This window comes from Garra rufa, chromosome 11, assembly GCF_049309525.1.
Source record: "Garra rufa chromosome 11, GarRuf1.0, whole genome shotgun sequence".
In the NCBI taxonomy this organism is placed as follows: Eukaryota; Metazoa; Chordata; class Actinopteri; order Cypriniformes; family Cyprinidae; genus Garra; species Garra rufa.
The window spans coordinates 24,317,228-24,334,591 of NC_133371.1; the positions used below are offsets into that span (position 1 = coordinate 24,317,228).

The following is a 17,364-nucleotide window of genomic DNA, read 5'->3' on the forward strand; positions in this document are numbered from 1 at the left end:
CTGATGGCACCCATTCACTAGGATCCATTGGTGAGCAAGTGATGATAAAGAAAGAAGCTCATCTACATCTCAGCTGGCCTGAGGTTGAGTACATTTTCAGCAAATGTTCATTTTTGCGCAAGCTGCTCCTTTAAACAATTACTAAAAATATAAATTTTCAATAAACTTGCTTTAATTACACATTGCATGGTGTAAATATTGGTCACAAATCTTTTAAAAGCTGACTACATATTGTTGCGACATAAACAACTCTTGTATGAGCTAGATTGCTCATACTATTTTTTTTTCTAGTGTGGACATCTGCACAGTTTGCCATTCATCTGCATGGCTATAACTGCTGTTATCTCATAATCCTCAGCCTACTATGTCTGTGATGGTTTAATTGCAATGTTTTGTTGCATAACATGAACATCTGTCAAGAGCTGACTGATACTATTATAACGAAGACAAGGAAATTGCCATGCCCTTTCTTTTGTATGTATTCAGTTCTTACAAATATAAAAAACTGATTTCACAACGATAATAGAGCTCAAATGCAGACGAGCAGCACCTCTAGATTACACTTAGGGACATTAAAGGCTGTAATGTTTGCTCCAAAAACCAGGTATCAACCTGAAGTCGATTATGTCTTAAGTCATTTTAGGATTTTTAATAATGAACCACACCCGAGGTAATAATTTTTTTTTTGTTTACTCATCTCTAGTAGTCTCTTTTTGTAATGTAGCTAGTTAATGACCCATTATTCATTTTATAAAAACATCCCATGACATGTTAGTGAAAAAGAGAACGACACATACAATATTGTGATTAAGCAAATGTGTTTAAGACTACATGATTCCATGTTCTCAAACAAACAGCAAGTTTGATATGAGCGGGAACATTTGTATAGCCTATATAAAGTGGAAACGTAAACATAAAATCCGTCAGCAAAGGAAAACCTCCCCGTCAGGCGGAAAGAGAAATTTAGGTGAGAAACTGCCCTTTAGACAGTACAGTACAGACACACAATGAGCCGAAAAACCTGTTCAGCAAGTGTGTTCTTGCAATACATTTCAATTTGTCACTTTTCAAAGAGGGAAGGCAATCTCTGCCAAATTCTTCAAAGGTGCAGGGACCTCCTCCACCCGCTGCAACAAGCCAAGGCAAGCTGACCGGGGAAGAGACTGCACCCTTCCTTGAAAGACCTGACAGAATGAACACCGGTGAATCTTAAACCACACAGTGCGTTAAGTTAGAAGGGTGTTTTCTTTCTCTTTTGCATGAGCAGTTAAGTAAGCATTGGTATCCCGTAAGCCTGCTATCCAAGTTAATAATTGAATTAGAAAATTGGCAGTGATTACCGTAACACATCAACCGAAGTTCCGTTGAAGAAATCCGAAAGCTGGGTTTCCCCCCAAAAAGTCACGTTTGTTATTGAACAATCAAGGAGCATGCTCAAGAAGAAGTTTTGTTTTGTTTTATAAAAGTGATGAAGGTGCACTTATTGCCTCGTTAAAAGTACATGATAAATCATTTTTAAACATGAAGTAGCTTGAAAACATTTTCTAAAGCACAAATGAAAAAAAAAATCCTTGTGGGAAGCATGCCGATGTACAGTGCCATTGCGCTCCGGGCATCCCGAGTTCGAGTCCCGGCTACACTGTAAAAAGTGAACAGTTGGATCAACTTAAAAAAATTACTTCAATTGGTAACACCTAAACATTTTAAGTTATTTCAACTTAATTTATAATTAATTTATGTGATAAATTAAGTTGAAAGAACTTAAAATGTTTAGGTGTTACCAATTGAAGTAATTTTATTAAGTTGATCCAACTGTTCACTTTTTACAGTGAGAGGAACTTTCCCACTCCCGTCTCCATCAAAATAATGGAAAAAAACCCAAAAGAAGTAAAAAAAATGATGACATAAATAAAAATATAGCTGCAATCAGCAATTAAGGGGCTAAGCACAATCAGAGGCAAAATAAGGACCTAAGCTTGGCATGGAGTGGCAGACCAACTGCAACAATGAGTAATTAAAGCCATTTTAGGATGAGTTTAGTCCAAATGGCTGAAAAATCATAAATACAACCACTAGTAATATGATTTAATGGAATATCACTCTTGACCAATAGGTGACACTGTCATTCAATCAATGTCAAAGCTTTGCAGAGATACAGCCTCAGACATAATCTGGCATTATGCCTCAATTTTGTTGCATTGCTATACAAAAACAATTTTGTCTGTCAAAAAGTGGACCAATAGTTTAGGAGGAGTTCAAAAAAGTAGGTTTTCAAAGTAAATCAAAATGGCGGACAGAAAGTTCAGTTGACTATATTTGGTATCTATGTTGTTGGCATGACCCAAAGAATATTTAGAGACCAGTTTCATTACAAAAGGCTAATGCATAACAAAAGTTATTAGCATTTTGGGAAATTTCATTGTTAATGGTTAATGAATGGTTTATCACTCTTGACCAATAGGTGGCTCTGTTACCAAACTGATGTGGTGTAGTCAGTGTGAGGTGACAATAGCACACACAAAGTTCGGTGTCAATACGTCAAAGTTTTGCAGAGATACAGCCTCAGACGGAGTTTGGCATGTTTCCAGCAAATTTGTTCATGTGTTAAATGATAACCGTTTCATATATTGACACGAAATCCACAACTTTTTGTCAGCATGGTCTGAAGATGATCTGAGCCAAATTTGGTGAAAATTGGATCAACAGTCTAGGAGGAGTTTTCTAAATTGGCAAAATTGTTATCTATGTTCTCGCCATGACCCAAGGAATATATTAAGATCTCATTACAATAGGCCAATTTAATCAAATGTTATTAGCATTTTTTAAAAATGAAACTTTTTGAGTACTGTCAGAGCATGCCTGGTGTCGAACATACATGCCAAGTTTCGTATTGATATGCCAATGCATTTTATGACAAAGTTGAGATGGCAGATGCCCAAAATAGCTGATATGGGGAAACTGGGTATGATTCTGCGTGCTGCACTGAATCTAAAGAGACCAGTTTTGTGTTTTTTGCCAAACCATTCAGATGTTATATGCAAAAATAAACATTTTGCATATCTCCTGACCACTGCTCTGAAACTGTGCAGGTAGCCTCAGGTCATGGTTGTTATAACACACACCAAGTTTGGTGTCAGTACGGCAAACCGTTGCAGAGATATAGCCTCATATCCATTTTTGCATGTTCTTTGTCAAATTCGTTCACGTATTATTTTAGAACGGTTTGACTAATCAACTTTCTTTCCACAACTTTTTCCCATCATGGTCTAAAGATGATCTGAGCCAAATTTGGTGAAAATCCGACAAATCGTCTAGGCGATTTCGAAAAGTAGTTTTTTTTTTAACTAATAAAAATAGCAAAAAAAAACCCTAAACCTTACAACTTAAAAATGTTGGTGTTCACTCGAATCGGCATGAGCCAAGTAATTTTTCTTCTAGAATCTAGACAATATGGTTCAAAAGTTGCTATCATAAACATGAGTGAAAATTTGGACAAGTGGTGGCAGTAGAGAGGGTGCTTGAGTTAAAGACCAAACTTGCTATGGTTAATGTTGAGACTGTCCTCTATCAGTGTGCCAAATTTCATAACGTTCCCGCAAGCGGTTCTATGGGCTGCCATAGACTCAAAAGTGGAAGAAACAGAAGAAGAAGAAGAAGGAAGAATAATAATAAGAAGAAATCTAACAGATACAAGAGGTGCCTTTGTATCTTTGGTGCTTGGCTCCTAAACATTATAGTTAACAATTCTATTTGTAGGAATATACATTCCTTTTTGTAGAGTCACATTTTCCATGGATTGAGTTCTTTTCAGATTGTTAATTTTAGTAATGTTTGTTCTCCAGAATATTCAGGTCAACATGACAAAGCAAAGATGTTCAAATATTTTCAGGTAATTCACTCCCAAGCGTCTGTCTTAGCAGACTGAAAGAGATTCTATTGCAGTATTTCCTTGGTTTTTGCACCATCCTTTTTATTTTTTGTTTGTAACAGGAGGCCCACATCCTACTAACCACCATAACAGAGACCTGCAGCATACGTCAACATCTGATCACAAAATGAGATTTTGATTGGGTCTCTACACTCTAAAAATGCTGGGTTAAAAAAACAAACAAAAACAACCAAGCATTTTTCTTAGAGTGCAGAAAAACTACCCAGCACCTGGGTAAAATATTAAAAACAACCCAATAAAATGACCCAGCATTTGGGTTAAAAAAAATAACCTAGCATTTTCAGAGTGTAGTTTATCAAATTTCAGGGGTGCTTCCACACAGCCGTTTTTATGTAATTGCTTTTCCTGTGCAGCCTTACGGGAAAGTTTTGCACAGAACATTTCATTGTTTACTCCTGTACCTGTTGACCTTTGTAGTTTCATCGAAGTGATCATCATTCATTATTTGAGGGCCAACCGTTTTAACGTTTCTTTGGGTGGCTCCATGGATGACTTCCTGAAGCTGCACAAACCTTAAGACATTGTTTTGTAATCTTTTCCAGTGAAGTCACCTTTATTTCTATAGCACATTATACAATACAGATTGTCCCCAAGCAGCTTTACAGTAATAAACAGGAAATGAACAGAAATCAATGAGGCAAACTTCTGTGAAGCAGGTCTAACAAGTGTTGATGTTGCAGAATTTATCAAATTTGATTAAGCAGTGAAGCTGCTCTGTAGAAGACAGAAGTGTCAGCATTTAGCTCAATTAGTTTTGTTTTTACCCGACAGAATGCCATAAAATCTATAATATTACTAAATAAATAAGAAGTCTTTTAAAGGCAGAGTTCACCCAAAAATGAAATTTCTCATGCCCTCTTACCCTCATGTTGATCTAAAACGTAAGACCTTCTTTCATGAAGATATTTTATTGAAATCTAAGAGCTTTCTGACCCTGCATAGACAGCAGCAGCACAGCAACTACCACATTCAAAGCCTAGAAAGGAAGTAAGGACATTGTTAAAATAGTCCTATGACATCAATGGTTCAACCTGGATTTTATGAGGCTATGAGAATACTTTTGTACACAAAGAGAACCAAAATGACAACTTTATTTGACGTCCTTACCAGTGTTGGGGAATGTTACTTTTAAAAGTAATGCATTACAATATTGAGTTACTCCCTAAAAGAGTAGCTACATTAGTTACTTTTTATGTAAAGTAATGCGTTACGTTACTTTTGCGTTACATTAAATCTGGGATGGGCTTGCTTGTTTGTTTTTAATATAAAAAGTTTTATTTTTGGCAAATGTAAAAGCCTTTTCACACCAAAAGCCTCAGGCTTAGAGAAAAATAAATTCACGTCTGTACAGTTGTTACATTCACTTGGTTTCTCCCATTGTCTCCCCCTGTCATTCTGTTGTCATTTGGTTTAGTCCTTATTATCCCGTTATCCCCGTCACCTGTGTTTAATGATTAGTTCCCCTTTATAAGTCTGTCTGTTTCTTGAGTTCTCTGTCGGTCTTTGTTGATGTTTGATGTTCAACGTGTGTGGATATTTCTGCCTGTTCCTGCTTGTTATTTCTGAAGATTTATATTAAATATCATTGTTTGTTATTTCGTCTCACGTCTCGTCAGTCCAGCACGCTAAACCCTAACAGAAAGACCGACCTACAACAGTTTAAACCGGCACCTTCCCCTGCGTTTATTTTTCTGTCTTTTTCTCAGTGTTTTGTTTTTTGATTTTGCATTATGGATCCCACCGTTCTCCTCATCTTCCTGAGGCAGGAGGAACGCTCTCTTGAGGACCACACCCGTGATTTCCTCATCCTGGCTGAACACTCCCACTTCCCGGATAGCAGCCTCTGCAAGTTTTTCTTCATTGGACTGAACACCACCACCAAGGCGCTGCTATCCGGGGAGGGTCCTCAAGAGAGCCTGCCGGATTACATCGAGTGGGTGCTGGCGTCCTGTGTATTGTCATGGACTGTCAACATCGTCGAGGAGGACATCAGCCCCACTCCAGACCCAGAGACCAGCCAAACATCACCCCGACATGCGGAGTACGAGCCTGGATTCGCGGCAGACGGAGAGCCTGAGCCCGGAGCGACAGCACTATGGAGCGCCGATGAGCCAGAGCTCAACACTTCCGACCAGGTGCGAGAGCCGGCCATTACATCTGCGACAGTGGAGTACTGCGTGGAGCAAGAGAGGGCAGTAGAGAGCCCTGCCCACTGCACCACCACTGAGTGTGAGCTTGAGCAAGACTCTGGGGACCTGATTGACTTCTTCACTGAAATTTCAAATTGTTATGAACTACCTGCCTGCCTGGACTTCCCACCCACCCACCCACCCTCTTCTGCCTATGTCAGCATCTGCCTGGTCACCACTGGTTCCGTCCAGGCGTCCTGAATCTCCGCTGGTTCCGTCCAGCCATCCTGAATCTCCGCTGGTTCCGTTCAGCCTTCCTGAGTCACCGCTGATCCCGTCCAGTCTTCCAGAGTCACCGCTGGTTCCGCCCAGCCTTCCAGAATCTTCACTGTCATCTGTCAGTCCCCTTGCTCACCCTCAGCCCACCACCTGTGCAGTGGGCCCGCCGCAGGTTTGCCAGTTACCACCGGTGTTATGGCTGGAGGATCCCTCAGCTCCGCCTCCAGCCTCAGAGTCCAGAACTCCACCACGGCTCTCAACTCCCTCGTCTCCAGCGTCGCCCGTCGGCCCACCAGCTCCACCGGGCTTTCTTGTCCCTCCGGCTCTGCCTTGGTCAGTCGTCGTCCCGTCATCGCCTACGGACTCTACTCCTCTGGCTGCGCCTCATTGTTCCGTCCCATCGGCTCCGTTGGGCTCCTTCCTCCCCCCGGCTCCACCTCAGTCCTCTGTCTCTCCAGCTCCACCGCGGACCTCCGGATCTCCGCCTCCGCCTTGGTCGCCAGGGCCTTGGGCTCCGCCTTGGCCCTCCGGATCCTCAGTATCGCCCAGGATCTTCGGCTCTCCGCCTCGGGCTCCTCCACCTGCTCCGCCTCTGTCGGTCGGACCGCTGTAGTCGTCAGCCCATCCTCCACCATGGCTCCTCCCTCTGTCAGCTCCACCGTGGGTCGTCTTCATGGCTGTGGCCTGGGTCTCGCTCTGTCCCTCCTGCTCCGGGTCCCTCCTGTTTCCTCCCTGGCTCCTCCCACCTTCGTCGCCCCCTTGGACTCTGGACTCTTGTTTTGTCCCCCTCCCGGGGTTGCGTCCTCCGCCAAAGCCTCCATCATTGACTCTGTTGTTCTGTTTTGTCGCCCCTCTCATCTGTTTTGTTTTCTGTCTACGGCGCGAGGACACGCCTATGCGGAGGGGGGCGTAATGTTGCATGTCTGTTCACTTGGTTTCTCCCATTGTCTCCCTCTGTCATTCTGTTGTCATTTGGTGTAGCCCTTATTATTAACCCGTTATCCCCGTCACCTATGTTTAATGATTAGTTCCCCTTTATAAGTCTGTCTGTTTCTTGAGTTCTCTGTCGGTCTTTGTTGATGTTCAACGTGTGTGGATGTTCCTGCTTGTTATTCCTGAAGATTTATATTAAATATCGTTGTTTGTTATTTCGTCTCGTCAGTCCAGCACGCTAAACCCAAACAACAGTAGACCACAGAAAAAAGTCAACTCTTCAGCAATAAAAAAAGAAGGAAAACAAATGTTAGATTATCTTGAGTAATTTTTGCTTATTAGTATGGATGAATTGGATCATCAGAGGTTGGCAGCAAAGATACTGGTTAATAAAATGGGATTAAATACATAAAAGATATTTGTATTATTTAACGTTTTGCGTTGAATTTCACTGTTTTTATTTATTTTGAGAAATACTGTATCTGTTTATTTTTTTGTGATGAATTAATGCATTTTCACATTTATTCTAGAACTAAAGTAACTTACTCCCGATTTCTCTCAACATGGGGACAGGAGAGCTTTTAATCAATAAATGGGGGAAAAAATAATTGGCGTTACTTATTTGAAAAAGTAACTCAGATATTTTCTTGTCAATTAAAATGTAATGCGTTGCTTTACTAGTTACTTGGAAAAAATAATCTTATTACGTAACTTGCGTTACTTGTAATGCGTTACCCCCAACACTAGTCCTTACTATCTTTCTTGGCCCTCTTTCCAATAGTACAAATTTGTATGACATCACTTGTATGATTTTGTACGATTTGTCTTGATCCCAGTAACGATTTAGGGGTGGGGTTAGGGGTAGGTTATTTGTACAAATTCATATGAATCTGAGAACTCACAAAATACGTATGATTTTTCAAAAATCATATACGAATTTGTACGAATTAGCCACCTCATAAAATATGTACAAACTGCCATGAAATCGGGTTGCTCTTTCTGGGCCTTGTCATTTGCGTTGCTGTCTATGAAGATTCAGAAAGCTCTCGGATTTCATCAAAAGTATCTTAATTTGTTTTCTTAAGTTGAACAACAGTGAATGAGGTTGAGTAATTAATGACAGTATATTCATTTTTCAATCCACCCAGTGGTATTTTTTTAATCTTTAAAAGTAATATCCTCTAAAATCAAGTCATTTTCAGCTTCTTGTCAGTGTGATGACACACTGACAGAGGCCCATGATAGTTGATTGACTTGAGCGCCTTACCTTAGACCCGCCCTCACTGAGCTCAAACAGTCCGACTCCAATCGCCATTGTGTGACTCAAAGACAAGAATGTCTCCAATTGAGTGATTAAGGTGTTCTGTTGTTGGATGTAATAATGAACATAGCAGTCTTCATTTACTCCCGACATCTGAGCCGCTGAAGACGCAGAGGATTAACGTTGCTTTCGTTTGTGAAAGGAAAACGCCAATCCCAATCTACATATGCGTCTATGTTCGTGCGAATCATTCGTGATGCAGCTTCACCTACAGCAAAAGTGAGTATAAGGTTTTTTTTATGCATCTTTGCAAATAGCCTTTCTTAATAATTCTGATCTTAATACTTAAGATCTTAATACTTGCTAGTTAGCAAGTTTTGCAGCTAAACGTGGCTAAATGCGGCTAAAGTAAACATAATGGCTCGTCATCCCACGGCAGAGAGGGGCGGGGCGAGCAGAGCTCATTAGCATTTAAAGGAACATGCAACAGAACAGCTCGCTCTAAAAAGGGCAGATATATTTATAATATATTTACAAAGCACAATAAATAATTTCACTGGTTTAAAGAAAATTAATTTTTTATGTTTCATTCAAGCACTGTAATGGCTGTTACAAAACAAAAAATACATATACATGGGTCAAAGACGTTAAGATGTCCACAACAAAATAAATTTATGTAAATTAAATTTAAGCAAAGTGTCTACTTTTAAAGTTTCCAATACATTTTTGGAGAATAAAATGTCAAAATTTGGTTGAAATAATGTTACACTGTCATTTAGTGTAACACAATATTTATGTAAAAATTCAAACAACATGCTTATATATAAATGAATAAGAGAAATTTTTATAGTAAAAGAATTTTTACTGACAAAACGTTTTCCTTTTTTCTTTTTTTTTTTTTTTTTGGAAAAACAACAACAATTTAAAGTAGTATTATTGACCACCATACTACCATTTAAAAGTTTGGGGTCAGTAAGATTTTTTTACTTTGGATAATATCTTACTAATTACTTTTATTTAACAAGTATGCAAATATGATCAAATGTGACAGTAAAGATTTTTTTTTCAAATAACCGCTGTTCTTTTTTTACTTTACTCACCAGAGGTTTTCCACAAAAAATATCAAGCAGCACAAATGTTTTTAAAATTGATAAGAAATATGTTTTTGAGCTGTATATCAGCATATTAAAATGATTTCTGAAGGATCATGTGACACCACAGCTTGGAGTAATGACTGAAAATTCAGCTTTTCCATCCCAGGAATAAATAAAAATGAAAACTTATAGAAATAGAAAGAAAATAAAATAAAAGTAAAAATAAAAAATAGATTTTTTTGAGAAAATATAAAAAGAGATATTTGAAGTTGCAATAATATTTCACAATATTACTGCTTTTACTGTATTTTTAACCAGTTTTACTGTGAGCATAGAATACTTCTTACAAATACATTAAAACTTGTTTATATAAAGATATTAAAGCAAATAAACATTCCAAATATATATATATGTAGGATTCCACAGTGGTAATCAAACAAGCAATCTTATTAAACCAAGCGTGTTAACACCTTTTTACTAAAGGTGCTGATGTCAATAGAAGTATGACACTAATAATGTAATTAGTATTACTTATTAATTATGTAATTATGTACCAAGTACATTCTGTAGTACTTTTCCTTTTTCCTTTTCAGTCAAATTATCATGCTAATAATACCATTTATAATAGGTACTAAAATTGTACCTTTCCTTCATGATGGCATAGAATGCTACGTTTTGTAAAAAGAATGACAGCTTAGTACAGAGGGGTGACATGAAGTGATGACAGTTATAGGGTGGTAATGGCACAAGAGCATCAGGAGTTTGACTTCGTTATCCTGCAAAGCCTGTGTGGTGAGTCTCTAATGCACCGGAGTAATTAATAGTCACTCAAACGTCACTGTCACACACCTAGATAAGCTTTCCCATGCATGTATACACTGATTACACACACACAAATACAAAACATCACTCACACAGGTCATAGACACACACATACAAACGTAAAATACACACCCAGAAAAACCTGTCACGATTATGCCACACATACAATGTAAATCTGTATCTATTTTATGCTTAACCGACATTCAACTAAGGTCAAGTTACACAAAAAGCCCTTTATCCTGTTTTGGAACTATGAGAAAACAAAGCAAAGCACTTTTATTTTTTTTCTTAATTCATTTATTTTTCTCCAAGAGTCAAGATTGTTTAGAATAAAAACATGAATATGTATACAATGATAACATACAGTTCTTATGAAAATATATTTAGAATCTTAAGGTACAAAATAAATATCAACTAGTTAGAAGGCAAACGACACATGAACCTTAAATATGTTGTCTTTTAAATGTTTTTATTACACAAACATTAAGTATTGTGTATTGCAAGAATAATTTCACACATATTACAGCTGATTAAAGAAATAGTTCACTCAGTAAATAATATTTACTCACACTTTGGCCATTCAAGATTTGATGAGTTTCCTCCTCAGAACAGATTTAGACTCATTTAGCATTATATCAGTCACTCATCATTGAATGTCAATGGGTGCCGTCAAAATGAGAGTCTGAACAGCTGATAAAAACATCATAATAATCCACATGATTTGTTGATCAATTATCATTTTGTGAAGCGAAAAGATGCCTGTTTGTAAGAAACATATCTATCGCCATTACCGTTGCATTACAACCGTCACTCATCATTGAATGTGAATGGGTGCCGTCAAAATGAGAGTCTGAACAGCTGATAAAAACATCAAAATAATCCACATGACTTGTTGATCAATTATCATTTTGTGAAGCGAAAAGATGCCTGTTTGTAAGAAACATATCTATCGCCATTACCGTCGCATTACAACCGTCACTCATCATTGAATGTGAATGGGTGCCGTCAGAATGAGAGTCTGAACAGCTGATAAAAACATCATAATAATCCACATGACTTGTTGATCAATTATCATTTTGTGAAGCGAAAAGATGCCTGTTTGTAAGAAACATATCTATCGCCATTACCGTTGCATTACAACCGTCACTCATCATTGAATGTGAATGGGTGCCGTCAAAATGAGAGTCTGAACAGCTGATAAAAACATCAAAATAATCCACATGACTTGTTGATCAATTATCATTTTGTGAAGCGAAAAGATGCCTGTTTGTAAGAAACATATCTATCGCCATTACCGTCGCATTACAACCGTCACTCATCATTGAATGTGAATGGGTGCCGTCAGAATGAGAGTCTGAACAGCTGATAAAAACATCATAATAATCCACATGACTTGTTGATCAATTATCATTTTGTGAAGCGAAAAGATGCCTGTTTGTAAGAAACATATCTATCGTCATTACCGTCGCATTACATCCGTCACTCATCATTGAATGTGAATGGGTGCCGTCAGAATGAGAGTCCGAACAGCTGATAAAAACATCACAATAATCCACATGACTTGTTGATCAATTATCATTTTGTGAAGCGAAAAGATGCCTGTTTGTAAGAAACATATCTATCGCCATTACCGTCGCATTACATCCGTCACTCATCATTGAATGTGAATGGGTGCCGTCAGAATGAGAGTCCGAACAGCTGATAAAAACATCACAATAATCCACATGACTTGTTGATCAATTATCATTTTGTGAAGCGAAAAGATGTCTGTTTGTTAGAAACATATCTATCGCCATTACCGTCGCATTACATCCGTCACTCATCATTGAATGTGAATGGGTGCCGTCAGAATGAGAGTCCGAACAGCTGATGAAAAATCACAATTATTCACAAGTAATCCACACAACTCGTTGATTAATGAACATTTTTTTGAAGCGAAAAGATGCCTGTTTGTAAGAAACAAATCCATCGTCATTACCGTCGCTTCTAAAATCCAAATTCTTAATCCATAATTACACTTCCTCCAGCAAAAAAGTCCTTGCTCGCATTAAGAGCTTTCATATTTGTTTTATTTGTAACGGTTTTGGACTGTTTTCACTTATAAAGACTGCTTAATATGTGCATATTTATTAACTTTTTTACTGGAGAAAGCAATTTTATGGATAGATGACACATTTGAAGATGGATTTGTTTATTACAAACAAGCAACTTCTTGCATCACAAGATGTTAATTGATAGACTGGAGAGGTGTGGATTACTTGTGGATTATTGTGATGTTTTTAACAGCTGCTTGAACTCTCATTCTGACGGCACCCATTCACTGCAGAGGATCCATTGGTGAGCAAGTGATGCAATGCTAAATTTTTCCAAATCTGTTCTGATGAAGAAACAAACTCATATACATCTTAGATGGCCTAGGGGTGAGTATATTTCAGCAAATGTTTGTTTTGTCTGAACTATTCCTTTAAAAAACAATGAAATACTCTCAAAACCACTAAGCATATAATCGTAAGGTTTGAAAGTTTGCAAAGTGCATCTAAGAGAAGGTGCTCAAGGGAGTGGTGGGAGGTGGGAGGTGTAGTCAGTAACGCTGTTGAGTTCGGCTGCGATTATCAGCCGAGGTTCCTCGCCTACGCACGGTGACACCTACAGTCTCACCGGTCTGGTTCTTCAAGGATGAGAAGACAGAAAGAGGGGACAGAGCTGTGAGTTAGTTCACATTAAGTCACATTAGTTCAGAGGAACAGATTGCTTCATCTGATTACACTGGCAATACTCACAAATGCAGGAGCCAGAGTAAAGATACCCCTCACAGCTGAGTTGCCAACAGTTGTATCTTGCACATCTGTTAAATCACCAAAGTGGAAGTGATCAGACACACAGCTGTTGCTATTTCGAAAACATTAAAAGAAGAAATGCATACATAGGGCCAAATTAAAAGGTGCAGCCCTTTCCTCAAGTTGACTGTGTGTCTAAAATGAAACTGACATTGCAGGCGTTGATTAAGTCTTTCGAGTGACTGCAGGATCTTCTGCTCCTCAAGTGACAGAGCACTGACGCTGAGGGACTGTATTCTCTGGCTCAATGGACCAATTGGACCATTGCAGAACTTTTGGGTCTGAGCACAGTCCACAACTTCTTGAGCACCGTCTGACATCTCTGGGCCTGTAACAGTGGAAAAAACAATGTTAATGGTTGAAGTCACAACTTAATGGATTAGTTCACTACCAGAGTAAAAGTTTCCTAATCATTTACTCACTCCCATGCCACACAAGGATTTTAAGGAAAATATTCCAGGATTTTTCTCCATATAGTGGACTTCAATGATGGGCAACAGGTTGGAGGTCCAAATTGCAGTTTCAATGCAACTTCAAAGGGCTCTACACAATCCCAGCTGAGGAAAATTTGGACCTTCAACTCGTTGGCTCCCAATGAAGTCCACTATCCACCTTTTTCTTAACGCAGAAGTCTTGAACGCCTCATGGAAAGATGCTTTACATTTCCGGTCTTTGGTGTTTCTGGTGAAATTAATGCATAGCTTATCCCTATTCAGTTTACATTTACATTTACATTTACATTTACTCATTTAGCCGACGCTTTAATCCAAAGCGACTTACAATTGGGAATACAACAAGTGATTCATCCTAAGGAGGCAGATCAACATAGGAAGTGCTCAAAAATACCATATATCAGGCGTTGTTAGAAGAGTGCAGGCTAGAAGGGGAAGATCAAGAAAGAGAGGAGAACAGGCTAGAAAGGGAGGATCAAGAAGAGAGGAGAACAATTTTTTTTTTTTTTTTATAGAGTCACATGGTGTTGAAAAAGATGGGTTTTCAGCAGTCGCTTGAAAGCTGTTAAGGAGTCTGCATTCCAGATAGGGGTGGGAAGATCATTCCACCAGGCAGGGACGTTGAACGAGAATGTTCTGGACAGTGATTTAATACCTCTCTGTGGTGGTACAATGAGGCGTCTTTCACTAGAGGATCTCAGACTTCTGGAGGGAGTGTAGATGTGTAGTAGTGAATGAAGGTAGGCAGGTGATGAGCCGATACGAAGAGGGGTGTGACATGGGCCTTTTTGGGCTCATTGAAGACCAGTCGTGCTGCTGCATTCTGAATCATTTGTAGAGGTTTGATTGTACATGCTGGAAGACCAGCTAAAAGAGCATTGCAGTAGTCCAGCCTGGAAATGACCAGGGCCTGGACGAGGAGTTGTGTAGCATGCTCTGTTAGGAAGGGCCTGATCTTTCTGATGTTGTGCAATGCAAACCTGCAAGATCGAGCAGTTTTAGCTATGTGGTCTTTAAAAGTCAATTGGTCGTCAAAGATTACACCCAGATTTCTGGCTGAAGTCGATGGGGTAACTGTTGATGAACCTAACTGGATGGAGAAGTCATGTTGTAAAGATGCAGTGGCAGGAAAGATAAGGAGTTCCGTCTTTGCTAGATTGAGCTGTAGATGGTGTTCCTTCATCCACGCAGAGATATCCGCCAGGCAACCTGAGATCCGTGCAGCTACCGATGGATCGTTTAATTAATTCAGTTGATCTTTTTACCTCGTTTTAACACAGATTTCTATAGAGACTAGAACACGAGAGCACCCAAACGGAAGCATGTTGGTTATTTAGGAAAAAGGTGGATATGGAGAAAAATCCTGAAATGTTTTCCTCAAAAACCTACATGAACATCTTGGATGACATGGGGGTGAGTAAATTATCAGAAAATGTTTATTCTGGAATTGAACTAATCTGTTAAACAATTTGGCTTCTTATAGCAGTTTGATTGAAAAACACATACTATCATTCAAAATCTGTTTTACATTTTTATTTAGCAAGTCGAGTGATCAAAAGTGACAGTAAAGACATTTACAATGTTACAAAAGATTTCTATTTTAAATAAATGCTGTTTTTTAGTTTTTATTTATCAAAGAATTCTTAAAAGAAATATCAGCACTGTATAAAATGATCATGAATTTAACGGTAAAAGACTGTAAAAATGCTACAGTAAAAACCTGTTAAATAGTTAACGGTAAGTTCCCCTACACAGTGAAAAACTGTATTGGACATTGCATGTAATTTTTCGGGAGCATACCATTTTCAGAAGTGGAAAAGGAACGTAAAATGTTTAAGTTAAAACCGTAAACCCTAAAAATGTTGCTACCATATTTTTTATGGTAAAAATCTTTGTTTGTTTTTTACAGTGTAATGTAATGTAAAAGTGTAGCTTTGCCATCATAGCAATAAATTATATTTAAAAATATTTTTACAATATTATTATATATATATTTTTTACAGTATTTCTAAAGACACTTCTTTCAAAAACACAAAAAAATCTTACTAACTATGGTGTAATGGTAATGTAAATTTGTAAAAAATAACAAAAATAAAAAAGGAAATTAAATCAAAGATTTCTCACATGTTGCAGAGGCTGTCAGACACATGAAGTAAAATAAAATAAAATAACAAAATAAAAGTATCTAAATAGTCCATATGACTTGTGTGCTATATTCCAAGTTTTCTTAAATATATATGATAACTTTATGCAAAAATAGAATTAAATTCACAGGAATATTGAAGGGATAGTCACCAAAATATGAAAATTACCCCATGTTTTACACACTCTCAAGCCACCCTAGGTGTATATGACTTTCTTTTTTCAGAGTTATATATTTATATTCTGCATTTATAAACTGTCATACGCGTATTTACGAGAGATGACTTTATTGTACTTTTATTGGACTATTGAATCTCAACAGCCAATCACTGTCATTATAAAGCATGTAAGAGCAGGATATTTTTTATATAACTCTAATTGTATTCATCTGAAAGAATGAAGTCATATACACCTGTAGGATGACTTGAGGGTGAGTAAATCATGGGGTAATTTTCATTTTTGGGTGAACTATCCCAATCTTGCTCTCCCTGTGAATTATATTGTGCAAGTCCAATGGATTAATTTTATGACATGTTTATGTTGCTTTTGGCTATTTGGCTGACAGCTGTTATGACAGCTGACTATAAACTGTTATTGTATGGCTAAATAACAACTTCTCAAAAATGTCTTCTGTATCCCATAGAAAGAAAGAAAGAAAAAACAACAGCATATGAGATCGAAATGACAGTAAGTATATAATGAAAATATTTAAATTGTGGTTGAGGATTTTTTTTAAACATGTTTAATTTGTTTGTACATGAGAATAAATGTTGCTCTTGTCCTACTGAAAATCTGTAGAGGAAATCCATTTGTTTACATAATAGGATATTAGATATTTATTTAAATGAAAAATTACCTTCACTGTCAGCTGGATGACCATTTTTATTTGGGTGTTGAGGTTTTGGCACAGTGACCTGTTTTAAACCAAAAGTGAATAGTTAATTAACACTACATCAAAAATGCCAAAAATTAACTCAAAGGTTTGCAAATATATTGTCAGTTTAAAATATAATTATAATTTATCTTTTTAACTATACACCAGATAAGTGGTTAGCAAATTTCCAAGTGGCTACTTTATTTAAATTATATATATATATATATATATATATATATATATATATATATATATATACACATACAGTCAAATTCTGACTCAAAGTTACTTTTATTCAACCAGCAATTTTTTTAACAGAAATGACACAGGCTTCTCCCAAAAGATAATAAGACAATGTACAAGAGGCATCATTGTGGAAAAAAATTATTGCTCAGCTTTTATTTACATATGAACAAAAAGTGGCATGTCCAAAATTATTCATACCCTTTGCAAACTGTCACAGTCTATGGGAAAATCCAAAGTTCTATACCATTCCAAATAGTCCAAGCTGTTCTAAAGCATCCTAATTACCCTGATTCATTGAGAACAGCTGTTTTAATCAACTCAACAGGTGAAAAACAGAAAGCTCTCT

The 17,364-nt window shown here is 37.6% G+C and overlaps 1 protein-coding gene across 1 annotated transcript in view; it reads right to left on the reverse strand.

Moving 5' to 3' along the window:
- Window positions 1-10,753: 10,753 nt before the first annotated feature.
- cep126 (centrosomal protein 126) overlaps window positions 10,754-17,364 on the reverse strand; it is a 53,604-nt gene continuing 46,993 nt past the window's right edge. The window contains exons 9-12 of the mRNA XM_073850158.1: window positions 16,755-16,812; window positions 13,456-13,632; window positions 13,248-13,312; window positions 10,754-13,135 (exon numbers count right to left, since the gene is read on the reverse strand). Coding sequence (XP_073706259.1) covers window positions 13,049-13,135; window positions 13,248-13,312; window positions 13,456-13,632; window positions 16,755-16,812 — 387 coding nt within the window. The 3' untranslated portion in view covers window positions 10,754-13,048. The remainder of the gene's footprint in view (window positions 13,136-13,247; window positions 13,313-13,455; window positions 13,633-16,754; window positions 16,813-17,364) is intronic.